The 25,553-nt window shown below is 54.7% G+C and overlaps 8 protein-coding genes across 8 annotated transcripts; 4 read left to right on the top strand and 4 right to left on the bottom strand.

Moving 5' to 3' along the window:
• Positions 1–2,034: 2,034 nt before the first annotated feature.
• CTHT_0031320 (galactokinase-like protein) lies at positions 2,035–3,656 on the top strand (the record flags this gene model as incomplete). Its single annotated transcript, XM_006693512.1, has 2 exons — positions 2,035–2,666; positions 2,729–3,656. The coding sequence occupies 2 exons, from the start codon at positions 2,035–2,037 to the stop codon at positions 3,654–3,656; spliced, it is 1,560 nt and encodes a 519-aa protein (XP_006693575.1).
• A 513-nt stretch (positions 3,657–4,169) lies between these two features.
• Positions 4,170–5,736, bottom strand: CTHT_0031310 (uncharacterized protein; the record flags this gene model as incomplete). Its single annotated transcript, XM_006693511.1, has 2 exons — positions 4,170–5,048; positions 5,131–5,736. 2 exons carry the CDS (start codon positions 5,734–5,736, stop codon positions 4,170–4,172), a joined length of 1,485 nt encoding a protein of 494 aa, XP_006693574.1.
• A 1,011-nt stretch (positions 5,737–6,747) lies between these two features.
• Positions 6,748–7,973, top strand: CTHT_0031300 (small glutamine-rich tetratricopeptide repeat-containing protein 2-like protein; the record flags this gene model as incomplete). The annotated part of the gene is made up of 3 exons (XM_006693510.1): positions 6,748–6,750; positions 6,846–7,873; positions 7,934–7,973. The coding sequence occupies 3 exons, from the start codon at positions 6,748–6,750 to the stop codon at positions 7,971–7,973; spliced, it is 1,071 nt and encodes a 356-aa protein (XP_006693573.1).
• Positions 7,974–8,344: 371 nt separating this feature from the next.
• Positions 8,345–12,469, bottom strand: CTHT_0031290 (phosphoribosylformylglycinamidine synthase-like protein; the record flags this gene model as incomplete). The annotated part of the gene is made up of 2 exons (XM_006693509.1): positions 8,345–10,686; positions 10,744–12,469. 2 exons carry the CDS (start codon positions 12,467–12,469, stop codon positions 8,345–8,347), a joined length of 4,068 nt encoding a protein of 1,355 aa, XP_006693572.1.
• Positions 12,470–13,660: 1,191 nt separating this feature from the next.
• On the top strand, positions 13,661–14,236 carry CTHT_0031280 (mitochondrial 54S ribosomal protein mL40; the record flags this gene model as incomplete). The annotated part of the gene is made up of 1 exon (XM_006693508.1): positions 13,661–14,236. The coding sequence occupies one exon, from the start codon at positions 13,661–13,663 to the stop codon at positions 14,234–14,236; it is 576 nt and encodes a 191-aa protein (XP_006693571.1).
• Positions 14,237–15,081: 845 nt separating this feature from the next.
• On the bottom strand, positions 15,082–16,248 carry CTHT_0031270 (putative GTP binding protein; the record flags this gene model as incomplete). Its single annotated transcript, XM_006693507.1, has 5 exons — positions 15,082–15,372; positions 15,549–15,740; positions 15,884–15,889; positions 15,955–16,033; positions 16,211–16,248. The coding sequence occupies 5 exons, from the start codon at positions 16,246–16,248 to the stop codon at positions 15,082–15,084; spliced, it is 606 nt and encodes a 201-aa protein (XP_006693570.1).
• A 2,702-nt stretch (positions 16,249–18,950) lies between these two features.
• CTHT_0031260 (stress response protein nst1-like protein) lies at positions 18,951–22,863 on the top strand (the record flags this gene model as incomplete). Its single annotated transcript, XM_006693506.1, has 3 exons — positions 18,951–20,097; positions 20,188–20,444; positions 20,518–22,863. 3 exons carry the CDS (start codon positions 18,951–18,953, stop codon positions 22,861–22,863), a joined length of 3,750 nt encoding a protein of 1,249 aa, XP_006693569.1.
• Positions 22,864–23,912: 1,049 nt separating this feature from the next.
• Positions 23,913–24,857, bottom strand: CTHT_0031250 (uncharacterized protein; the record flags this gene model as incomplete). Its single annotated transcript, XM_006693505.1, has 1 exon — positions 23,913–24,857. The coding sequence occupies one exon, from the start codon at positions 24,855–24,857 to the stop codon at positions 23,913–23,915; it is 945 nt and encodes a 314-aa protein (XP_006693568.1).
• Positions 24,858–25,553: the final 696 nt, after the last annotated feature.

Below are 25,553 nucleotides of genomic sequence, written 5' to 3'. Positions count from 1 at the left end.
CTGTGGTGTGCACTTTATCACATCCCCTCGGACAGTGGCCCGAAAACTGTCAAGCCTTCTCACGGGGGGGAAGTAGGCGTGGCTTCATTTTATAATGTGCTTATTTGTTCGGTTTCTGGGCACCACAGCCAGCCTGCAATTAGTATCTGTTCATGAAGCCATGTCCAACTTCAAATTGGGGGTGAATTGGACAAAAAGACCTTTTCAAGGTCTTACTTACCGGGCAGTTGGGACAAGTGCACTGGCCCGGAGGGCAGGTACATGTGCCGGTTGAGCTGCATCCACAGTCGCTCATGGCGGATCTTTATTGATACTCGCGTGATTAGGTTTTTGTGTTTTTTGAGATGCCTTATGTCGCTTCGTTTGATTGATATGAGCTGTCAAAACGCTATTTGGTTTTCACTTTCTTTTTACCTTGTTTTTTGGGGAGTGGTGACGAAGAGGAACAGAGAAGAAGAAAGAAAATGAGATGAGAAACCAAATACCGACTCCCGTGGCACCAACTAGGTGAAATTGTGGGGTGAGTGATTGCTAAATACCCTGACTGGTAAACTCTGCTTGTCTCCAGGATGGCGAGAGACGATAGTGTCATGTGGCGAGGTGACGTAACTGACATGTCATAGAAGAGGCCGAGCTTCTCACCCTTGGTCTGGATGCTGTAGTGAATGAATTATATTGGCAATAACTGTTCGATGAGTGGCTACTTGATTTTCATGAATGTCTTCACCCGTTTAGAGCGTGCAGAAGGCACTCGAGATACCATGAAGGGAGTCATCAACCAACAAATGAGTCAGGTGACCACTGTTAATAGACTCTTCGATGGACGTGTGAGAAGCCCTAAAATAAACACAGCAGGTAACGGTTACGGTGGCAGTTGGTCTTGAGAACGGTATGGGCTTCAAGGCTTTTGAATCTCGACATGTAAATAAGGTGCCTTGAAGCATCAAATCAAGGAGGTAGAGGCAATCAAGACAGGTGGCTACAGTAGACCATTGCCGGGGGTCATGTTGCCTGTATGACATCCTCTGCCAAAACTTCATTATCCAACACACCGGCATTTTCTCTACCCACTTCATATTTGACCGTTGTGAATGGACCGATATTGTTCGACCCCACGATCCACATGGTGGCTTTGGGGGAGAAATGTGGGGAAACAACAATGCTTAGGCAGACGAACTGAAGTGAACACAGGCGGTCGAAACTCGAAGCTCAGGGTCTTGTACATGACTCCAGTCCAGGGATAAGGAGGAGCATACACAATAGAAGACCCCCAGGGGCTGTTCAGCCATTGAGTGACTAGAACTGTAAGTTTCATGATGGGTTTCCTGTACATATCTGAACAAAATAACTACGGCAGAGCCCATTGTGATGTAGTCATCCCATGCAGGCACAGTCTGTTAAAATGTTATCGAGTTTCTGCTGGAATTATTTGGGGTCCGGTGCTGCCGCGGGGACCATCACGATGGATTCAGCCCTTTGTGGGACTGGGGTGGACCACATGGGATTGATACCCCGCCCCCGCTCCATCTTGCACATTATCCCCACCATTGCACCATTGCGATATGTTTGACTGGCTTCTTGGCCTGTTGTGTGAGTTGAACTGCAGAATGTATGAGACAGGATGCCAGCTTGTGTATGTGACGAGTTCAAAAACCAAGCAACTTGAGTCGGCAGTGGCCTAGCTCTGGCTTCTAAGGTACATTCTCTGTTCGGAATACTGCCGGTTTTCTATGTGACTTAGAATAAAGACTGCGGGGCAGTTTGCAAGCTGCCCCGATCTCCCCCATCCTTCGTCTCCATCTCCGCTCCTCGAAATTGGAATCAACCGACTGGCGGAGCTGCAAGTATCTCAAACTACATCTTTCCTTGATTTTCACTTCTTTCCTGCCCTCAGCCCTCTGTTATCTCAGTCTAACAAGTTCCCTCTTTCCCTCTCTCGATTTTCATTGTCTGCACTCCATCGTGTCTATTTACCCAAGAAACATTAGCTTGAACAGAGTCATCATCCAACCTTATCCTACCACTTGCTTCACCATGGCCGGCACCGTTCCCATCGCCCACTCGCTGGAGGACATCTACACCCCGGATGCCTTGCCGGCTCAGATGGAGCGATGGGATGCCCTCCAGGAAAAGTTCGAGTCCATTTACGGACACGTGCCCGAATTCGTGGCGCGGTCCCCGGGACGTGTCAACATCATTGGCGAGCACATCGATTACTCGCTGTACTCAGTCTTGCCGATGGCCATCACTGCCGATGCTCTCCTTGCTGTATCAACCAACCTAACTCCTACCAAGCCAGGGACTTTCAAAATCAAGATCGCGAACGTCCAAGAGGCTCGCTTCCCGTCCCATGAGTTTGACATCCCCTTCGATACCGTCGAAATCGATGCTACTGTTCACGAATGGACCAATTATTTTAAGTCAGGTCTGCGTGGTGCCCTGGAGCTTCTGCGGAGGAAGCATGGCAATGACTTTAGGCCCAAGAGCATGAAGATCCTCATGGATGGGACTGTTCCTGCGGGTGGCGGACTCAGTTCGAGTGCAGCCTTTGTCAGTGCAAGTGCCCTGGCAGTTATGGTTGCCAATGGGGAACAAGCGATCAACAAGAAGGAATTGACAGAGTTGGCGATTGTTAGCGAGCGGGCTGTTGGTGTCAACTCGGGAGGGTAAGGACTCAAATTAGTGCGAAGATGCAATCAGTATGCTGATCTGACTCTATGTAATCCAGGATGGATCAGTCGGCTTCAGTCTTTTCTGAGAGCGGCTCTGCTCTCTTCGTGTCCTTTACCCCAACACTCAAGGCCGAGCCTGTCCAGTTCCCCAAGACAAATCCCGAGCTTGCCTTCGTTATCGCTCAGTCCTTTGTCACCGCAGACAAATTTGTCACAGGCCCAATTCACTACAATCTCCGCGTTGTCGAATGCAGTCTTGCAGCAGCATATCTCAATGCGTTGGTCAATCCTCCTGGGACATCTTTGCCCGCTGACGCTTCACCCTTGGGCATAAGCCTGCATGGCTTCCACACAACTTTCTTTGCCACCCAGGGTACCAAGACTGCCGACTCCATGGAGGACCAACTAACCGAGCTTATCTCAACTGTCAAAAAAGTCCTCGTCAAAGAAGAAGGCTACACCCGCGAAGAGATCGCCGCAGCCCTCCAAATCTCCGTCGACGAGCTGAACTCACGGTTCACCTCTCGCTTCCCCGTCCGTGCTGAGCGCTTCAAGCTCCGCCAGCGTGCACTGCACGTCTACTCCGAAGCTCTCCGCGTCTTAAAATTCATGTCCCTCCTCCGGCAACAGCCCATCCCCGACGCAACCAACTCCGCCACCACAGAAGAATACAACCGTCAGCTCGGTGCCTTGCTCAACGAGACGCAGGCCTCGTGCCGCGATGTCTACGAGTGTAGCTGTCCCGAGATCGACGAGCTGTGCGCCATCGCCCGCGAAGCAGGCAGCTACGGCAGCCGGCTCACAGGAGCCGGCTGGGGCGGGTGCAGCGTGCATCTTGTGCCGGCCGACAAGGTGGTTGCTGTGCGGCAAGCGTGGGAGGAGAAGTATTATAGCAAGTTAAAGCTAACGGATCAGCAGAAGGAGGCCGCGGTGGTGGTTAGTCGGCCGGGAAGCGGGAGTGCGGTATTTTTGGTTAAGGGGTAATGATGAGGGATGAGGGCTTGGGAAGGAGAAAAAGGATGTTGTTTTCGGGATGACATGGGAGGGGGTGGTCTCATCACGTTTCCTTTTGAAGCTTGATGTGATGATCTGTCGGTCTAAGGGGACTTGGCTTTGAAAGGGACGGGCAGAGGAGTCGGCTAAAAAAAAAAGGCTGATCTATGCATCATTATCGGACATGGCATTGTAAACTTGTTTGATTTTGGAGAAAGCGGTCTTTTTTTCTTTTTTTTTCCCTAGCCGTGGCGGAATGTCACTTGCTATGCCTGGGTAGGCAATTAAGCAATATATATGCCGATTCAAAAGGACGACAGGTGAAGTGGTAAGCTCCCGAATGCTTGGAACAACCCATATGCCCCATCCAGTTCCATCATGATGCCTTGTCCAATACTCCAACCCCTGGATTATGGGCATGCATTACCTGCTTCAGATCGCCATCCAACCCAACCAACCCGATACGTGCCAACCCAGCGCCCGTCGTTTCAATTCTATCCCACATTACCTATCCCTCAGACCCTCTCCCCCAGGCTTCTTTACGTTCTTTACCCGCCGATGCGCCTTAACCTGCACCCGTCGATACTTAGTGTACAGCGCGAAGGCATCTTTAAGCACGACGAAGAGACACCCTCCAACAAGGCTGCGGCCCCATTGCTCCTGCAGGATACCCGTAGCCGGCCGACGGAAGCGCGGAGGCGTCACCCACGCCTTGGGAACCACGGCCCTAATCAGCTCGCCCATGCCGTAGGAGATGGCTGGGAAGAGGAGGGAGGTTACGATACCGTTGATGACGGTGGTTAGGAGGGACGGTTCACCGTCGTTGTTATTATTGTTCCGTTGCTGGTTCTGGTTGTTTTGATTTTGCTGCGGTTGCTGGTTTTGCTGAACAGGTTGTGCTTGAGCCGGCTGCTGTTGTTGTGCTGGCCGTCCGCCGTTTCCGCCGTTCCCTTGGCCGGCTGCTTCCCCGGCTCTATTCCTGCCTTGACCTTCCTGGTCGTTGATGTCATCACCTCCTCCTATCCTGAGCTCGATCTCGGCCTCGACATCGATGGCATCTAGGGGCCCTGCTGCTGGAAGGTCCATGAACACATTAAGAAAAGCACGACCGACATTAGCTACAGCACCCCACACGCCATCGGGGGGCTGAACGTTGTTTTGTTGGGCGGCCGGAGCAGCAGGTGCTTGCTCTTGTCGAGGGGCCGCCTCTTCAGTCGGCGGCCGGCCGCGCAGGGCATTATTCAAGCGCCTCTCTAGTGAGCCAAAAAGGTCATAGTAGAGGAAGTTGTAGCTGAGCTGGACATAGGGCATCATGGCGATTGCCCACTGGGGGGATGGCGGCCATGTCGGAAGGTCGTCGCGAGCGACCAAAGAGGCGCTGTACTGCACAGAGGAAACACTCTTCGTTAGTATGGGAATGCCATGCATCGAAAGACAGGTTGCCGAATGCCTGGCTTGAGCTTACCAAAACACTAAAGGGCAGGAGGACAACCGTGCCTAGCGAGGACAGCCACCGTGTGATCACCAACCCAGGTCCAAGTGCGGACAGGAATACCACCTTAAGCGTGGTTGACGGTATTCTACGACGCGAAAATGTGCCAAACCAGCGCGAAACGGCGTCGTGACCGGCGAATATGCAGGCCGCGCTCCATCCGTAAGCAGCAGCACCAGCCATAGTACCTCCAGAGACAATAACGAGCAGAATGTATGGTGATATCCGGCTGTATTTTCGGTATAGCTTGTCGCGAAAAGCAACAATGGGGTCGTACGGCTCCTCAATGATGATGGGCGCCTTGCAGGCAGGGCACTTATGCCCGGTCTTTTGCTGGTCGCTCGAACCCTCCATCTCGGCGATCCAGCGCAACATACACTCCTCATGGGCCTCGAGAGTACATGGACAGGCGTTTACCCATCTCGCGTTGGGCGTGTCTGTTTCATTCTGTAGGCAGATGAAACAAACGTGCTGATCGTTGGTGGCAATGGGCGTCGAGACGATGTTGAAGCTGGACGGAGAAGAGTGGGATGACGCTGAACTGCTGCTACAGCTGCTGCTTGGAGTTGGCGACGCCATGGTTGCTAACAGTCAGGTTGGTGAAGAGAATTATGGCTAAAGAGATGTTAAGCGCCCGAGGCGCTGATGGTTAAGTCAAACACGAAATGGCTTGTTGGCGGGATCCTAGTGTTGCGACTCGACCTGTCAACGGGTGCGATGCGCAAAGAGCAACCACTCGGACGGTATGAATGTGTCGGTAACGGCAGACTGAGATCGGATACTCACCAACATGGGATGGAAAATCTAACACAAAAGACAAGTCGATACACCTGTAGAACAGCGCTTGGCAGAACACCTAATAATTCTATTGATCAGCTTGTTGTTGTGACTGCTGATGATGTTGTTGGTTTGCGGCTGACGATGAATCAGGGCCCATCCGACTTGACAAGGAGCTCCGCACTCAGTTGACATCAGCATTCCTGGGGAACTCGATAATTGATGGGCCTTCGACGCTGGTCAGGCGGGTGGGATGTTCCCCGTTGACTGTAAGATACAATGCACAGTAACAGCGACGCACAATAATCATCTCGGGACGAACGATGTGCCTTGCTATCCCATTGATGATGCCTTAAGCGACCGTTTTACTCTTGATTCTAAATCATTTGAACTACTCACAGAAGCGAAACATTGTAGTCTTTCTGTTTCTGCTGGGATCAGGTAGCAGCATTGAAATGACCTTCTAAATGGAAAAGCCCCAGCTGTAACTAACATTGCACTGTCTCTTACACGGCCGTTACACATAACGTTATTACATGATGGCTCCACGGCCTGCCATGGGGTGCCCCACCTTATCAGCAGCAACGGCCTGGCACCATTGCCAGCCCCGCCATCGACGAGTGTGGAAGCTAGACGAGTCACAACTTTTTGGCGCATCGAACCACCATCATCTGCGACGCTGTCGTGCCTCTTCATATTTAGCCTCCAACAGGCGGCCTAGACGATAGTTTTGGGCCGTACCACACTCTCTTTCGCTTCGTCCCTGGGACCGGATCAACGCAGCCTCAAGCACTAGTCCCATCCTCCTCCATAATGGTAGGCTTCCCATCCTCTCTTCAGAACTGTTCATTAATAGTTACTCTGCGACCTGATATTGCCTTGTTTCAACGATATGACCTGACGATTGCTAGGGCCTCAATTCCAAGCAGCGCCTCGCGCTGGCCATCTGCGACTTCCTGTCGACCTCGCTGACGGATGGTACGCTCCAAGCTGAGGAGAAGGACTCCATTGACATCGCCATCAACTGTATTGGCGAGGCTTTCGGCGTCGACCCCAACGACAAGGACGCTATCAAAGAGGCGATCGGCTCTCAGAATCTATTCCAGATCTACTCTGTCTATGAGAAGTTGAAGACTGCGACCGCAGCGGCCAAGGCCAGCGCCTCCTCCCCCGCTTCCAGCACCGCTGCTGCTGGTTCCTCCTCCGGTCCCGAATTGACCGAAGAGCAAAAGAAGCAGGCTGAGGCACTCAAGGCCAAGGGTAACGCCGCCATGGCGCAGAAGGACTATGCCACCGCCATCGACTTCTACACACAGGCTATCGCCATCAACCCCCGCAACGCCATCTACCTGTCCAACCGTGCGGCCGCCTACAGCGCCGCGCGCGACCACGTATCTGCTCAGGCAGACGCCGAAGCTGCTGTCGCTATTGATCCGCACTACACCAAGGCCTGGAGCCGTCTGGGCCTGGCCCGCTTCGCGCTAGGCGACGCCAAGGGCGCCATGGAGGCCTACCAGAAGGGCATCGAGTACGAGGGCAATGGCGGCAGCGAGGCCATGAAGAAGGGCTACGAGACGGCCAAGCGCCGCGTGGAGGAGCTGGCTGCTGAGGAGGCGGCTAAGGCGGCCGGCAGCTCTAACAGCTCTGCCGGCACGCGCGGCGGTAATGGCGCCGGCAGCAGCGGCCCTAGCCTAGCCGATCTTGCCGGCATGTTTGGTGGCGGTGGCGCTGGCCGTGGTGGTGGCGGTATGCCTGACTTTGCTTCCATTATGAACAACCCCATGTTCGCGCAGATGGCCCAGAATCTTATGAGCAACCCCGAGCTGATGTCAAACCTCATGAACAACCCGCGTTTGCGCGAGCTGGCCAGCCAGTTTAGCAGCGGTGGCGGCATGCCGGATATTGGGTCTTTGATGTCGGATCCCAGTGTTGCTGAGTTGTAAGTGTGCCTCTGGTTCCGCTGGAGATACTACGAAACATGATTCTAACATGTCTACAGGGCTCGGTCCTTTATGGGTGGTGCTGGCCGGGGGCGGTAATCATGAACACTGGGCGTTTGGATTAGGATGTTCTTTCTCGTTCGTGTGCTGCCAGTAGACTCTGGTTTGGACTGACAGGCGGTCAATTTTTCAGTTGTTAACACAAGACATCATACCCATGTGCTGGCAATCAAAACGTGCTGCCGATCCCTGTGATAAAGTACAAACTCAAAAAGTGCAACAGTAAGGGACTCGGGTCCTTGTCAAGGGTTCATCAAATCTATCAAGGCAATTGTTACAGATTCTCATTCCATGTTTCCCTCTACCTAGCTCAGACTACCTCCCGATTCTTACATCACATAGCCTAGACCATATAAAAAACAAGCCGTCACCAGTAACACCGTGTATCAGACATCCTCCCAATTATCAATCTAGCCCACCCAGCGACGAGCGCTCCTAAACATCCGCAGCCAAGGGCCAAACTCGCCCCACTCAGCCAGAGCCTCCGGTGGCGCATAGCTGGTCACATCGGCCAAAATCGTACGCTCCGGATGAGGCATCATAGCCAGCACACGGCCATCGCGGCTCATAACACCAGCAACACCGGCAGGGCTGCCGTTGGGGTTGAAGGGGTACATCTCGGTGACGTTGAGCCTGTTATCGACATAGCGCAGTGGGATGCCACCGGCCTCGGTGAGCGTGCGGAAGTCCTCTTCGGAAGCGAACTCGGCACGGCCCTCACCGTGTGAGACAACGATGGGCAGAGACGAGCCGTCCATGCCGTTGAAGAAGACAGATGGCTGCGCTGGGTTGTCCTGGATCTTCACCATGCTGTAGCGGGCCTCAAACTGGCACGATGCGTTGGCCTCAAAGGAGGGAAAGTCGTGCGCACCAGGGATGAGCTCCTTAAGACGAGAAAGCATCTGGCAGCCGTTGCACACGCCTAAGGCGAAGGTGTCCTTGCGCTGAAAGAAGGTCTCGAGCTCCTTGCGTGCCTTCTCGTGAAGCAGGATCGACTTGGCCCAGCCCTGGCCGGCGCCGAGCACATCGCCATAGGAGAACCCTCCGCAGGCGGCGAGGCCGACAAAGTCGGCTAGCGAGCGGCCGGCGATGATGTCGGTCATGTGCACGTCGACAGCGTCGAAGCCGGCGGCGCGGAAGGCGAATGCCATTTCAGCATAGCCGTTGACGCCCTGCTCGCGCAGGATGGCGACCTTAGGCATCTTGCCGAAGAAGCTTGAGATGGACGCCGTAAGAGGGGTGATGTTCTCGGCAGGAGAGAAGGTGAGGTTGTACGAAAGACCAGGGTCCTCGTTGTCCAAGATGGCGGCATACTCGGAATCGGCGCAGGCCGGGTTGTCACGGAGCCTTTGCATCTCGTAGGAGGTCTTGCTCCACCACTGCTGCATCTCACCGCGGTCAAGCGTAATGAACGGCTTGCCCTCGCCGTAGCGAATGGTGAGGGTCTGCTTCGAGGTCGGCTGGACAACACCGAACTTCTTGATGAGACCAGGAGGAGGACCGCAAGTGGCAAAGCACCTCTTGAAGTTGATCTCGTCAGAAGCGCGAACTTGGAAGACAGCACCGAGTTCCTCGTTGAAGAGGGCATCGACCATGTCCTTCAGGCTGCCCGAGGCGGCAATGCCATCGAGCATGAGATCGACGCCACAGCGACCAGCGAACATCATCTCAGCAATAGTGGTGATGAGACCGCCATCCGACTTGTCGTGGTAAGCAAGGACGATACCGCTCTCGTGCAGCTGGGCAAGAGCATCGAAGTAATCCTTCAGCAGGTCGATATCGCGAACATCGGGAGCCTCATGGCCGATAGCACCCAGAGACTGGGCGAGAGCAGAGCCACCCAAAGCCTTGCGACCCTGAGCAAGGTCGACATAGAGCAGGATGGTCTCGCCGACGTCCTCGACGCGGCGGAGCTGGGGAGTCCAGGTACGGCGAACATCATCGACTAGGGTGAAGGCAGAGATAACGACCGAGACAGGAGCAGTGACGCTCTTCTTGGTCTCGCCATCCTTCCAGGTAGACTTCATGGACGTAGAGTCCTTGCCCACAGGGATGCTCACACCCAGCTTAGGGCACATATCCATGCCAATAGCCTCAACAGCCTCATACAGAGCAGCACCCTCGCCAGGATGGTTGACCGCAGCCATCCAGTTGGCCGAAAGCTTGACGCGGCGCAGGTCTCCACGGTAGTTGCCACCCTTGATATCGGCAGCACCAAGATTGAGCAGAGCCTCGGCGACGGCCATCCTGGCCGACGCACCAGGGGAGATCAAGGCAAGAGTCGGCTTCTCACCCATAGCCATGGCCTCGCCAGTCCTGCTGCCAGTGAGGTTGAAGGAAGAAGCCGTAACGGCGACGTCGGCAACGGGCACTTGCCACGGGCCAACCATCTGGTCACGAATCGTGAGACCGCCGACAGTACGGTCGCCGATGGTAATGAGGAAGGACTTGGAGCCAACCGAGGGCATCCAGAAGACGCGCTGTACAGCCTGCTTAAAGAGCTCAGCATCGCTGAGAGAGCTGCCGAAAGCTTCCTTCATGCTGGTAACAGGGTCGAAAACGGGCCACTGGGGCTTCTTGGACTCGACGATGCGCTCTAGCTTACGGCCCTTGGGGAAGAGCACATCCATGGGAACATCGATGGGGCGAGGATACTCCTTCGACTCCCTGTCGGTGAGAATCAGGCGGGAGACACCGTCAGCGTCCTTAGAAAGGACAGTGCCGACGTCAGAGAAGCCGCAGCGCTCGCGCCCTGGATGGAGCAGTTAACGCAAGGCAGGGGAAAACATCGGACAAGACAAGAACTTACGGCAAATAGCAGTGAAGCGTTCCATGCCATCACGGTTGACGAGCAGAACATAGCGCTCCTGAGCCTCATTGCACCAAATCTGGAGCGGGCTCATGCTGCGGTCGACACTCTCGACCTGGCGAAGCTCAAACTTGCCGCCAAAGCCAGCATCCCTAACCAGCTCGGGCAGGGCGTTGGAGAGGCCACCAGCTCCAACATCGTGGATCATGACAATGGGGTTCTGGTCGCCCAGGGCAACGCAAGTGTTGATGACCATTTGAGCGCGACGTTCCATCTCGGGGTTGCCGCGCTGGACGCTGTCGAAGTCCAGGTCGGCATCGCCTTCGGCAGAAGCCTTGCTGGAAGCAGCGCCGCCACCAAGACCGATGAGCATGGCAGGGCCACCAAGAACGATGACGTGAGCGCCCTCGAGCACATCCTCAGGACGCTTAAGAGCATGCTTCTCCCGAACCATACCCAGACCGCCGGCAATCATGATGGGCTTGTGGTAGCCGCGATATTCCCCTTCGACTTTGTTATCATCAGGGGTAAGGAGAGTACGGAAGACACCCGTCAGGCAAGGACGGCCGAACTCATTGTTGAAGCGGGCACTGCCGATGGGAGCCTCCAGCATGATGTCAAGACTGCTGGCGAAATGGGCTGGGCGGCCAATGTCAAGCTCCCAGGGCATGCGATGATCCGGGATCAGCAGATCGGACACCCAAAAACCGCAAAGGCCAGCTTTGGGCATCGAGCCCTTGCCAACAGCACCTTCATCCCGAATCTCGCCACCAGAGCCAGTAGCAGCTCCAGGGAACGGAGCAATGGCGGTAGGATGGTTGTGCGTCTCGACTTTGGCCAAGACGTGGAGCAGCTCCTTGTGCAGCTTCCAGGAGCCAGTCGAGTAGTCAGGGGCCCAGAAATGGGACTGCTCGCCCTGCATGACGGCAGCATTGTCGCTGTAGGCCGAAACAGTGAAGTCGGGAGTGGCTTTGTGGGTGTTCCGAATCATCTCGAACAGCGACCGGGGCTTGGTGATGCCGTCAATGGTCCAGCTGGCGTTGAACTGCTTGTGGCGGCAGTGCTCTGAGTTCACCTGGGCGAACATGAAGAGCTCAATGTCGTGGGGAGGGCGGCCCAACTGACGGAACCGCTCGACCAGGTACTCGATCTCCGACTGGTCGAGAGCCAAGCCGCGGGCTTTGTTGTACTCGTTGAGCACCTGGATGGGGTCGCGGCCGTCGGCAAAGATGTCAACGACCTCGAGGGGAGCAGGCTGGCCCTCAACGAACATGGCATCGAGATCGGGCGCCTCGGTGGTGAGGAACTCTGTCATGCGGTCGTGGATGATGTCGCGGAAGGGCACATTCTTGTCATTGTAGGGCTGCTCGAACTCGATGGTGACAACACGGCCGCGCTCGATGCGGCGAATCTCCTTTTCGAAGCCGCAGACGTGGGCGATGCTGGTGGCCTTGGTGCTCCAGGGCGAGTTGTAGCGCGGCGTGACATACCACTGGCGCGTATAGCCGATGTGGGTGAGAGGCTGCGTCTTCTCGGCGGGAAGCGGCAGCAACTGGGCGAGCTGGTGCTTCGCAACATCGACATCACCGTCGACGTGGGCGTAGTAGAGCCACTCTCCCCGCAAGACCGACACCTTGATGGGTGCCACCCGGTTGATCTGGTCCTTGAGCTTCTGGGCCTCAGAGGCCGTGAAGCACGAATCGCCAGCGAGCGTGAGGTACGGCATGGCGATTGCGATGGGTTTGGTGATTTGGGGCGATGTTGGCTGGGTCGGGGCTAGCCGGCAGGGAGCAAAAAGCTCGCTGGGAGGGTTGGCGAGAGACGCATCTTTTTCATTGAGCAGCGAGCATCGGAAGGCGGGGGCGGGGCACGTAGTAATAGTAATGTTTGAAATTTTATGGTGGGGCTGTTCCAGCACACGGGGACAGGTTGGACTGGACGGCTGCCAAGCGCAGCATCACTGGACTCTCCCGGCTCACAGTCACAGCATCCAGGGCCCATGAGTGTTAAGTAATATCTCATGTCAGGGCGGTCAACAATGCTTTCCCACTTGGCTTGTGACCCGATTCATACGATAGCTTCAAAGCCTGCTCCTATGAGCCCCGAGTAGGAGCTCAAGGCAATGAAGCTGAGATGGAAGAACAATACGAGGAATCTATCCCCTTGCACAGGCAATTGAAGCACTCAGCTCACTTATTCCATGTTTGTTCTTCTCATCCAGTTTTTGGAACATGAAAACTTTTGATCAAGTCCATGCCGTTCCACTCACAGCCCGGAGCTGTAGTTGCTTCGCAGAGAACTCTGCAAAAAGTCTGCCTATCCTGCTGCCAAGAGGCTAAATAACGTCCAACTTTATTAATAATATATTAATAAAGAAAGCCTTGACGGCGGTGTTAGGATGAAAAAAAGAATCGGCGCAGCGAGCGCTTTGCACCAGTTCAAGATGGGACAAGAAGACTTAAGAGGGGAACGCTTGGACCAGATGATGCTGTTCCACCAGCAGACCCCTGCTGCGGCATTGGCAAACCTTGCGTGGGGAAAGGCGTCCAATCAGATGTTTGGCGATCGATCGCCCTATGCCCTCAGCGAGTGGGATGCTTCTCGTCTTGGCGCGACCCTCCGACAATTTTGCTGAGAGCATCCACAACGACCGTTAAGTCCAACGCCGTGCCCGGTTCCCGTCCGCATCTCAACGACACAGCCGCTCCGATTCGGCCTCGATCCCGTCTCCGCCGGCTGCCGCCTCGCAGACAGATTCCGGCGTTAGAAAATTTTGCTAGACGGCCTACTGCCAACCAACCCCATATTGTCCCAGAGACGGCTGGCTGTATTGATCTTGCTCAGGAGCTTTGAGGACTGAGCAATCGTTCCCACACACAGCCTCTAGACTTACCCGTGCGCCGCGCAACTTGAAATCATGTCAACCTCACTCCTCCCATCATTTCGGGGCCTTGCCTCGCGGCTCCTGAGCCGACCGTTCGCCTTCACATCCACCCTCGCCCTCACTCAGCAATGTCGGGCTCTTTCGACGACTTCCTCCACGCAGGCGCCCCCAGGCGCCCAGACTAAGGCCGAAAAGAAGGAGAGAGAGAAGAAGAAGAAGGGCAGAGGCGAGCAGCAGCGCGACCCCAAGATTATTAACATGCTGAAGCATTTCGCGGTGCTGTCCCCGCGCCGCATTCCTCCCCCATTGCGCATGGGTCGCAACAGGTACTTGCGGCACTGGACCATCCACCGGGCGTGGATGCTGTGGCTGCGGAAGCAGCGTGAGGAGCGGGAACGCAACTGGATGCGTCAGTGGCAGAGTATGTATGCTGCCTGCGAGGAGTTGCGCTTGACCTCTGGTCCCGGCACCAGGGAGGAGGGCTACCTGTACCGTGTGGCCATGGAGAAGAAGGGCGTGTATGGCTTGAATCCCATCCCAATCGAGTACGCTCGGCCGCAAGTCGAGACTCCTCCCAAGCAGGCGTGGAACCATGATTGGAAGCGGTAAAGGGGAACGGGAGGGATGAGGATGGAAAAGTGTGTTGGGGAATGAGCCATGAATGTGAAGGCCGAGAATAGCTGGGCCGTGAAGAGTAAGCCTTGATGTCTTGCTCGCACGTGCTTTTTCTATCTTGGGATACCCCTTCCATGCTAGAGGGCAGGCAACTCAAATCTGTACATGTAGAACTAAACCTGTATCATACTTTTTATGTTATGCTCAATGGATGGATGCAGAGCTCGTACGAAACGAAATCTGTTTTGAGACTCGATATCCAAAACGCTATGTTTTGCCCCCTATACCATACATGCAGAAAAAACAAGAAGCGACAGACACTCTATAACAATACCCTCGGACTGCACTATGACTTCAGCCCATGACGTTGATAAACTATTCCTGCCACACTTAGGCATTACAAGCCTAGCATTGCAATCCCATAACCATATTGCTCCAGCATCCAAACCCCAAGCGCCAAGTAAATGAACGAAAGTCAAAGGGGCTTCCAAAATTCTATCGAGTATTAATACAAAGACCGGCATCAGTCATGTTACGGTGCTTGTGTAGAGTGTTCATCGTCTGACAGGAAGGTTGCTGATGCTTTCATCTCTCGGCTCATAGTCGACATGAACAGTGTGCCATAGCCCCAGGGCTGCCGAGGAAATCAAGACTCAAAGGCGTAGGCGAACCGGGCTACCTCTGATGAAGTAGCCAACTTGCTATGGTCGGCCAGCCGAGCTGTTACTCGGATGGAGGAAGCCAGCCACGACCACCCCCGAGGTAGATGGGTTTTGAAGACCATTTCCAGAGGCGACTGGCATTCATCGTGACAGGTGCGGTATCCATGGCCTGCTATCTCATAATATTACGCAGCACCCAGGGCCTTCATTCTTCTCGAACATAAGGAGAGAGGCCCTAGTAGCTGCCTCAAACACATCGTCGACGCCCTCACCGCTTAGACTGGAGCACTCGAGATACTTCCGAGCTCCGATCTCCTTGGCCATGCTTTCCCCGTCCTGAGGAGAGACAAAGCGAAGAGACTTTTTGCGCATTTCCTCAATGGCGACGGGGTCGTCCCGTAGGTCCTTTTTCAGACCAACAAGGATAATTGGGACCCCGGGGCACCGTTCGTTCGCCTCAACGACCCACTGCGACCGGTAATGTTAGCAAAGCTGCCAAGCCTAATGGGATGAATGTCTCGGAAAAGGCCATGATTGTGTCTGTTGCACAGAGGTTACACGTAAAAGAAATGCAAGCCAGCGGATACCTTAGGCCTCAACATGAGAGCAAGAGGGTCGACTGAGAATTTTGAGAACGAACGTACCTTGTGTTTAACATTGTCTAAAGAGTCTGGTGTATCGACCGAAAACCCTATGAGGATGACGTGGGCCTTGGCGTAGGCTAACGGCCGTAATCGTTCGTAGTCCTCCTGCCCAGCTGTATCCCATAGTGCTAGCTGTACTGACTTTCCGTCTACTCTGCAGTCCGTAACATAGTTTTCGAAGACGGTTGGTATCTATAGGCGAAAACTAGGTCAGGCTATATTCGCAACATGACATGTGGTATGATGGCCATTGTGATCGGTGGTTGGTGGTTACAGTGAAGAAAAGGTCGTAGACGAAAGCTATTCGCAATATTGCAAGGCAAAAATATACTCACATAATGCTTCAGATGGTGGTGTTAGCTTAAGAAATATTCACAACCCAACTCTTTTCCAGAAGCGCACTTACAGTTGGGAAGTAACCCAGAGTGAACACGCTCAGCAAGCTCGTCTTTCCGCAAGCGCCATCACCGATGATGACGAGCTTTCTAAAAGATGATACTAATGTTAGTGTATCTGTGCTGTCGCAGCGTAGCGCGCCTGGTGTTTGAAGCATCCGGAGTTGAAGAGAATGGTCTCATTGACATGACGGACCGATGACTCTCGGAATCAGCCAGCCAGACGGGACCAGGCACTATCGAGACCACCAGGGGTGTGCGGCGTACCTGCGGATGACATTTTGAGCATTGCGATCATTTGCCATGGTTGGCAAATGAGCAGGTGAGCGCCTGTTCGCTCAAAAACCTGCCGTTTTGCGCAATCGTTGAGGTATTGGGGTCCTTTGAGAGTCGATGGGCAGGAGATGGTAGAAAAGGAGATGGGACCTCTTCAAGAACCAAGATGGAACCTGATGCAAAGAGGTGTGGCCGTGCCGCTAAGCACAGATTACAGTGTGGATGCGCGCCTGCACTCGTGTTCTTTGGAAGAGGTTCTGGGGAAGTTTCGAAGGGACTTGCGGGTTGATAGCGGTTGGGGGGCCAATTACATAATGCCCGAGCTGGAGGACCCCTGTCCTCTCCTGGTAAGCTTGGCAGGACAGTACGGGTCAGTACACAACGGCACCATGATACGATACGCCTTGTCCCATCTCCACTCGACAGCCGCCAACCCATTCGTCAGGCACAAAGCTGTGAGGGTTCTCTGTGTTTGACGAACGAGATAAAAACTATGTGTGCTGTGTTGTGGATTTTGAGATCCAATGCTTTAGCGTCAAGTGTTCTCTCCACATCTTAACTGCGCACCTCTTTTTGGATACCTGGGAGGTTCAGGCAGGGCTTTACGGTTATGGTCTAATCTGTAACATTCAATAAGCTGACAGGACCGGTTTTGGACGACGGTGGGTCGACACACCAACGAAGGTGCTTGGCCAGCTCTAGGACTCCATTTGAAGAACTGATTCCCATTGATCATCGGGGCTCAGGTTGGGCTACGGATCTTCCGTGCTCTGCACGAGGCTTAGGTGCTATGTCGGAAAAGGGTCGTAAATGGCTATGGCCCGTGTTCCAGCTCAGATTCGGAGGAATCAGAAACGACAGATGGACTGTTCGGACCTCACAGTAAAATGGTACCCCTGGCGTTCGCCACCAAATCTCTTCTGCATGACGTTGGACCCTTGGGCTGAAAGGTTACAGCTGTGCTGTCCCCGATACAGCGAAGCTGAACGCTCGGCAAGTTGAGGCTGTGCACGTACAACCCAAAGAAGCTCCAGAGCAGCAATCAGGCATGCTCTTGGGAAGCCAAGTGTTCCAATAATAACTGTACGAAGCACTGCAGCTCGTTTTTGGAGTTGCTAAATCGTCTCCATCTCTGAGGATGCGCCAGGACATAATCCAACTAATGAATGCATTCACAAAGCTATTTTCAACAGTTTGAACAGTTAGGCGTTTGTTAGGAGAATGAGCGAAGCACCTTCTCGAGTACGGGTGTATGGTCTGCCAATTCCAGGTTCGCAGATTACACCCTACACAGCGGAAGGGAGAAGCTCGTCCCTGGTAATTGATTTGTCTGTGCGAGTTTGTTGCTACAAGCAGTCCTGTTGAATTTTAGCAGAAGCCGCATGGATAGGAAGTGCGATACCTACCCCTAGGTATGTGGCAGGCCCAGACCTGAACGACTTAAAACAATACATGAGACCAATATCAGCGGACTCTCTCCAGTTTGCAAGCTACAGAGAAAACAATTTGCCGGCTAACCCTGGCAAACCGTCTGCATGAGGTTTGCTCTCATGGCTTGTAAAGATCGGCAAGTCATGAGGTGTGGATTCTAGCTTTTCAAAGAAGGCCTTGCAAAAATCCAGCTTCCCACAGAGTCTATGAATCTTGGTGTACTACTCAGATTGAAACAAATGGGAAAAATTAATTGGTTGAGGAGACAATATCTGAGCAGAGAAGCACCCTGGGACTGCGAAGGCCAAATGTCACAGACCCAAATCTTTATGGACTTGCTGTGTGGGAAAAAAATAACCCAAAAACTGGAGGCAGTTGGCGAGGCTGCGAAATCACGTGTTTAACCAACCAATCAAAGGCATAGGGGGAGGGCGGGGGGCGAGGCAGGGCCACAAATCGAGCAGGCAGCGTTGGCTAGAGCGCTGCCCTGAACATCAGAACAACTTGGCGAAGCTCTAAAAGCGCAAGGCGTGTTCGGCCCGCATCGTGTGCCGCGAAGCACTGCACTCCTGCACTCCCGCACTCCTGGTCGCCAACCGCCTTTCACAACTCCTACGAAGCGAATATTGTACAAATCGGCACACATCCTGGCGCAAGATCTCTGTCATTTTTTTACGGCGTCTGGTCACTGGCTAACCCATCTTTTGTGAGTGCTATCCTGCAGTTCTGCTCCATGTTCAGTTCACCAGTGTTCTTCGGCCTGAGCCCCTCCGCAGCGTTCAATTAGCCCTCACCTCGCCAACCTTACCCTCGCATTGGCGCCCTGTCTGCAGGACCTGGCTAAGGCTGTTTCTCTCGCCGGGCCCCTGGACCCTTTCGTTAATTCCATCCAAGCCCTGGCCTGCCGCCTTATCCGCGACGCCGCTTTGGCTTCGTGTCGCGTCTCTCCCTTTTGTTTCTTTCCTGCCTTCTATCCCCTGCCTTTGGCTTTCCCAATATCCCTGTCGTCCCTCACGCTGTTGCTGCCAGGCCCTGCCCTTCCCATTTTGGCTGGCTAGGTGCTTTGCCCTGCGTCGTCTGCTGCGTTGGGTCCCCGCAACCCCGCCGACTCGCCTGCAAACTCGAACCCTCACTCCCGTCTACTTGAACTTTTTCCTGCATCGCACCATCTCGACCACCCGACTTACTTATTCTGCTATTATTTTAGTTTTCGCCCGGCTCTTGGAGCTGCAGCGAGCCCCCTGCAGCCCGCAATTCATGCCCTCATCATCGGTTACCTCCTCACCAACCGCAACAGAAGATGAAGGGAACCCGCAACCCGCCGCCGGCTCCGGCACCCTCTAGCTCCTTGACAGCCAAGATCGCAAGTAAGGATGGGTCTAAGGTCATCACCATCCCGAAAACGAGCGCCCCTGCCATCGATTCTACCCAGCCTACGCCGCAACCCTCACAGCAGCCCGCGCAGACTCCCGAGTCCGCGCCCGCGCCCGCGCCCACCCAATCTGTGAATCGCAAGAAGCAGAAGCGCCGCGCTAAGGCCGCAGCAAAAGCGGCCAAGGCTGCGGCTGCGGAGCAAGCTCGGAGTCAAGAGCAACAGCCGCCCTCAACAAACGGGGCATATGTTGCGCAGGAGGAACAGGAGCCCAAACCCGGCGACCAGCCGGCGCCAGACGCCGGCGAGCCTGAGGGAGAAGAAGATGGACGCAACCAGAACGAGACACTACAGGATCAGCAGGATCAGCAGGGACAGCAAGCGCAGCAAAACGGGACGTCAAAGTCGAAAAAGAAAAAGAAGAAAAAGAAGAAGGACAAGGATGCGGCAGGGCAGAACGATAACTCCGGGAATCCGTCCTCATCCAAAAGTTCCGGCATGTCCAGAGAAAAGATCTGGAACACGAGTTCACAGGAAGAGCGAGAGCGCATCAAGGAGTTCTGGCTAGGGCTGAGCGAGGCTGAGCGCAAGTCCCTCGTCAAGGTCGAGAAGGATGCCGTCCTGAAAAAAATGAAGGAGCAGCAGAAACATACGTGCAGTTGTACCGTATGCGGAAGGAAGCGAACCGCCATCGAAGAGGAGCTCGAAGGCCTGTACGACGCTTATTACGAGGAGTTGGAGCAGTACGCCAATCACCCAAACCAAGGCGAAGGCCCTCCGATGCTGCGCCCGCGTAGGTCGTATAGCTCGATGCGCGGGACGCGGTCTCGCGGCCTGACTGCGAGGTATACCAACCACCAACCGTCCCATGGCCGAATCGTCGAGCAGCTGGGGGATGGGGAGGACGAAGAGGCCGATTATGACGATGATGGTGGTGGGGACGGCGAGGCTGACGACTTCTACAGTGATGGAGAGCTGGAGGAGGACGTGTACAGCGATGAAGAGCCCTCGGAACTGCACCGATCCGACTACGCTGCCGATTTCTTCAACTTCGGAAATAGCCTGACTGTGCAGGGTAGGGACAGACTTCCCATTCTTCCGTCATTCTTAGAGTGTTATCCCTTCTCAGGGGCTGGCAATAACGCTTATGGCTCACCTTGTTTAGGCGGCATCCTTACTGTGGCCGACGACTTGCTCAAGAACGACGGCAAGAAATTCATTGAAATGATGGAGCAACTGGCCGAACGGCGAATGGCTCGCGAAGAGGATGCTCGAGAACAGTTCGAGCGCGGCTACGACCACGCCAACGGAGACCGTTACGGTCATGGACATCCGGCACCCCCCGACGATGATGATTATGATGACGAAGAGGAGGACTACGAAGAGGACGAGGAGGATGATTATGATAGCCAAGAGGAGGAGGTATGCAGCTGGCACCCAGATGCCCTCCTCGCTACTGATCAGTCCCGGTCAAACCCGCTAACCTTTGGACTAGGACACCATGACCGAGGAGCAACGCATGGAGGAAGGCCGAAGAATGTTTCAAATTTTCGCTGCTCGGATGTTCGAGCAAAGAGTACTGACAGCCTATCGTGAAAAGGTCGCTAAAGAGCGACAAGCCAAACTCCTCGAAGAAATTGAGGCCGAAAACAGGCAAGAATCCGAACGGAAGGCCAAAAAGGCCAAAGAAGCACAGAAACGGAGAGACAAAGCTGCCCGGAAGAAGGAACAGCAAGCCGAGGAGAAGGCTCGCAGAGAGGCTGAAAGAGCCGCTGAAGAAGCTGCTCGCCAAGCGGAAGAAGCCCGGAAGGCGGAAGAAGCCCGGAAAAAGGCGGAAGAGAAACGTAAGAAGAAGGAGGAGAAGAAGAAGCAGGAAGAAGAGGAGAGGCTGCGTAAAGAAGCCGATCGGCAGCGCAAGATTCAGGAGCGTGAAGAGGCAGAGCGGAAAGCTCGCGAGGCCAAGGAACGGGAGAAAAAGGCTCGCGAGGAAGCGCGGCAAAAGGAGAAGGAGGCTCGCGAGCAGAAGGAACGTGAGAGGAGAGAGCAGCAAGAGCGGCGAGAAAAGGAGGCCAAGGAGAAGGCCGATAGGCAAGCTAGAGAAGTTAGGGAGCGTGAGGCGAGAGAAGCCAAAGAGGCGAAAGAAGCCAGGACGAGGGAGGTTAAGGAGAAGCGGAAGCAAGAGGAGAGGGCTGTGCAAAAGCCCACAGCACCGGCAGCCGCCGTTCCGGTCCCCGTCACGCTTCCCAAGCGACTCTCTCAACAGCAACAGCAAGAACAGCAGCCGAAGCCCGTTCAGAATACAACAGCGACTGCTTCAGTGCCGGTTCCTGTTGTCCCTCAACAACCCCCGACTTCGTATGCTTCGCCAAAGGTTTCTGTTGCCACCCCTGCTCTGCCCAAAGCCCCGACCTCTATGCGTCCACGGCAAGCATCACAACAGCAGGAGAGCGCTCCGGCTCCCTCTGCGCCAATCTCAAATCCTCCATCTGTGGCAAGTCAAAATCCATCTCCTCATCCTATTACTCCGGTACATACAAGTCCTGGACCTATTGCCCCTCCGGGCAAAGCCGGGAGCCTAAGTGCTCAGAGTGGCCCACAACCTACGTCTCACACAGCCTCTCCGCTCTCTATGCCGTCCAAATCGGCACTCTCATCGCAGCCGGGTCTGTTTGGCCTACCCCCTCCCTCCGGCAATCTACCGTTTCCTCCCGGTCTTGGGCAAGCCCAAGCACCACCGGTTTTTCCCAGTCCGATACTTCGAGACAGCTTTCAATATTCGTCACTCTCTAGTTACCGGTCTTCATTGGGTGGTATGGGACCCGCACCCCCTCCTGGGCTGGGCGGGCCGATCGGAAGCAGAGGATATCAGTCTGTTGCTCCACCACCAGGCTTCCATGTTCCCATGGAGTCATCTCCTGTCTCCAGCATGGCTACGGTTATGGGCCCGGGCATGCAGAGGGATGGCTCTTCAGCCCATTCTCGCCAGGGCTCTGGCAGTTTCGAATCAAGCGCCTCTCAGTCCGTCAGTCGTCCAACACCTATCGGGCGGCCCGCAACCATTGTCCAGGGGCAAAGACCCTCCATCGACTCTCCAAGTGTTCCGCTGAGATCGGAGCCTGATGCCCATCTGGGTAGCAGTGCACTCTTGGACGATGTCGACGACGGCCCGCAGGATTTCCCTGGCCGCCTGCCTCGAGGTTCTGTAATAGGGACACCACGGCCAGCGCCAGGATTCATGAATCCTTTTGCGACGGATCCCATGTTCCCACATATCAACAATAGTCCCTGGGGTCCGCCAGCCAGTGTACCTCAACCCAACCCATTCGGCCCATTGCCACCGCCTCCTCCAGGTTTCGGTCATGTCCCGATAGCATTCCCTAACCCATTAGCGACGCCGTGGAGCCTCGCTGGACAGACAACATCTGCGTTTGGAGCACCGGTGGTTGTTGACAGGCACAGCGAGCCATTGTCAGTCGCCGTCCGGAAAATGCTTCGTCGCGCCTGTGAAGAACTTGCTGCTGAAGCCGACAATACGACGGTGCCAGATTCCACCAGCTCAGCCAGCAAGGATGGCTTCATCCCCTTGTCTAAGATAAAGGCCAGGGTCGAGTTATACAATCATAACTTTCCTGTGGATGAGAAGACACTTCTCGATATCTGTGAGACTGAGGGGAATGAAACCAACGGCGGCGGTAACTTTGACGTCCGAGACGACCCCAAGGCAGGCAAGATGATACGCTTTGTCGATGATGAATCCACGGGGCAAAAATGCGTACAACGGGCAGTGGGCGCGGTGGGCGCCAATGCCACTCCAACCAGTCCCATCCGCGGCAACCGCTAGCGGCGGACCTGGAAAGAGGCGAAAGACCGACCTCTCGTACAATGGGGTGACTAATCGTCATGTAGCTGTTTGTGGGGAATGATGCAATGTTTCGCCTTGTCTTCCCATTTTGGTCCCTCATCAAGCAATGCATCTATCAGCAGGTGTTTGGAGTGTGCCATGATGAGGGGAGAGCGGGCTGGGGCGATCATATTTTTTTAAACCTTGATCTGGTCCCCGGAGCGCAGTGTTCCCTCTTTCACATAGGACTGAGAGGACATCCGCGAACCGGACAGACCGCATAACCATGTCATTCTGGCGCATGCTTTGCGGGATAGCTTACTAGAGAATTGAGCGTGTCATGGATTACAATGTACAGTAACGCCACAGCTTTAACTGGAACTGGACAGCAGCGAAAGGGCATGAGAAAAAGGAACGAAATGCATTGAGGCGCAATCAATGAAATTGCGATCTCTATCTTTTGATTCACATAACCCTGAAGGTTGCCCTTGTGTGTTTTGTTGCCTGTTGTTCTCTTATAAAAAAGGTTTAAGTGTTTTTGGTTTAGTAGTTCTATGTTGACCTATAAGTCGACCATCGTGCTGTCGGACAAACGTCATAGCAGAGATGATGTCGCCAACCTAAAAGTTTCCGAGAATGAGCCAGACGAGTTTCACTATCACTACGCTTCTAATATGAAATAGATAATAAAGGGAAAATAGGGGAGCCTGCTTGCCCAAAGTAAAATATCCCAGTTTGTACTTCATAGTTTGTTTTTATACTAGCTTGGGGGACAGCATCCCACGAGCCTAACAGATGGAGGGCCCTACAGAACCATCCTCCCAAATCACCCGCTGGTCTACATGCAAAGGTATGATACTGCCAGCTCTTTCTTGACCAAGTACTCCCCCGCCAACGGTAAATACTGAGAGATTGGTATCCTAAACTGAACTACTCGGCAGACAGATACAATTCAGCCGGCAATATGGACAAGATTAGGATATACCTCATCAGCTTGACTACAACCCCTTTTGACTCTCCTTTTCAACCCCCCTCCCCCCATCATCCCCTTACCGTAACGCAGGGTGATCCTGCCCATCGCCAAACGGATTGCCCGGCTGCGCACCGCCCTGATACATAAGCGGCTGGCTGGCCTCGGCCGCAGCGCTGGCTCCCACACCACCAGTAACACTGACGCCGGGACGCTTCGCGGCGACAGTCTGCTCGATCTTGGCTTCCTTCGCGATCTTGGCTGCCTCAGCCTCTTTGCGCAGCCGTGTCTGCTCGCGGCGCTCCTTGCAGCACATGAAGCACACAGACACGATGCTGATGGCGACCGCCGAGGCGAAGATGATGGCGATGATGGTGCCGTCGGTGCCGAAATCGGTCTGCTTCCACATACAGGACGGGTTGCCCTGGTTGTCAGAGCGGCAAATCAACTCCTCGCGGCAAACAGGTACCGTGGTTTCCTGGTAGTGACACGTGAGCTTGGAGCCGGGCGGTTGGCTTGGACAGATTTTGACGCTGGTCGGCTTGTCGGTGAAGCAGGGCGAGGGTGAGGAGGCGCGTTCGTTGGTCGTCGTCACGGGGGTCGCATCGTTGGCCTGGCGCGGCTCGTGCATGGCGGCGGTGACGACGGGCATGGCGGCGCGGGCGGCCATGGCGCCGAGGGGTTCTCGGGCGATGACGGGCTTGGCCGGGTCACTGCCGCCGCGCAGGTTGCGGCGGAGGTCGGGCGTGGGCTTGTCGCATTGTTGGAGGACCCAGAAGGCCTCGATCTCGGCCTCGGCGTCGGTGCAGCCTGCGTTGACGAAGCACTTCTCGACCTCGGATATTAAGGCCTCGGGGATGGTGGTGAGCGGAATGTGTGAGAAACAGTTATTAAGGGAATCCTGGTAGCCGCATGATGCAGCTTTGGAAAGCTCCTGGCTGCGGGTGTAGAGGCATTCGAGACGTCCAGCCGAGGCGAGTGTCGCCGAAGCGACAGCAAGTGATGTGATGAGCGGGTTGCGCATCGTAAAATAGTAGTATGGTGCTTAGCAGTTCTGCTTCTTAGTCCCTCCTGCTTGCTGCTGAGTTTTCTCGAGTCTGTTCGAGGCTCTGGTGTGTCGTACAGCAAAAGTATTGTTGCCAAACCTCGGCTCGGTTCCTGCTTTCGACTCCTCAGTGAGACGTGCTCCCTCTCGAGTTTTCCCTTTACAGAGAAATGCTGTGGAGCCTTGGAATAGGTATAGACCGTTGAAGGACAGGCAAGAGGCGGCCTGAGTCGGGAGCTGGGAGAAGTCGTGGGATGTCTCGTAGAACCTCAGCAGCGCGTCGTCGTATGCAAAGGGGAAGAGATGGAGGGAGAGAGACTGGCGGAGTTAATGCAAGCCCCCGCTCTTCCTACAGCCTGCAGCCCCGTCGATCGGGATCGTGTTGGTGGGATTGAATACGGATGAAGAAAGTTGAGATAATACCCAGAAATGAAGTTGGCCAGGGTCGAGCTTTAATTAGCACAGGTCCCTCCTTTTTTTCCATCTCTCATGACCGCAAAAAGACGGAACCCCAGGCCCAGGGCTGACCCGCTCGCCACATCACTCCTCCCTCCTCTCTGCGGTGTTGGGTGCCCTTGTCCCCGACTCGGGGATGCCCAGAAGCAGTGTGCACAGCGGGGCCGTCTTGACATGCGCCGAGCAGCAACCACAGCAGACTCGGGATATGCAGATTGG

The sequence above is a fragment of the Thermochaetoides thermophila genome (genome assembly GCF_000221225.1).
Source record: "Thermochaetoides thermophila DSM 1495 unplaced genomic scaffold scf7180000011816, whole genome shotgun sequence".
Classification (NCBI taxonomy): domain Eukaryota; kingdom Fungi; phylum Ascomycota; class Sordariomycetes; order Sordariales; family Chaetomiaceae; genus Thermochaetoides; species Thermochaetoides thermophila.
This window is presented reverse-complemented; position numbering and strand designations above follow the sequence as displayed.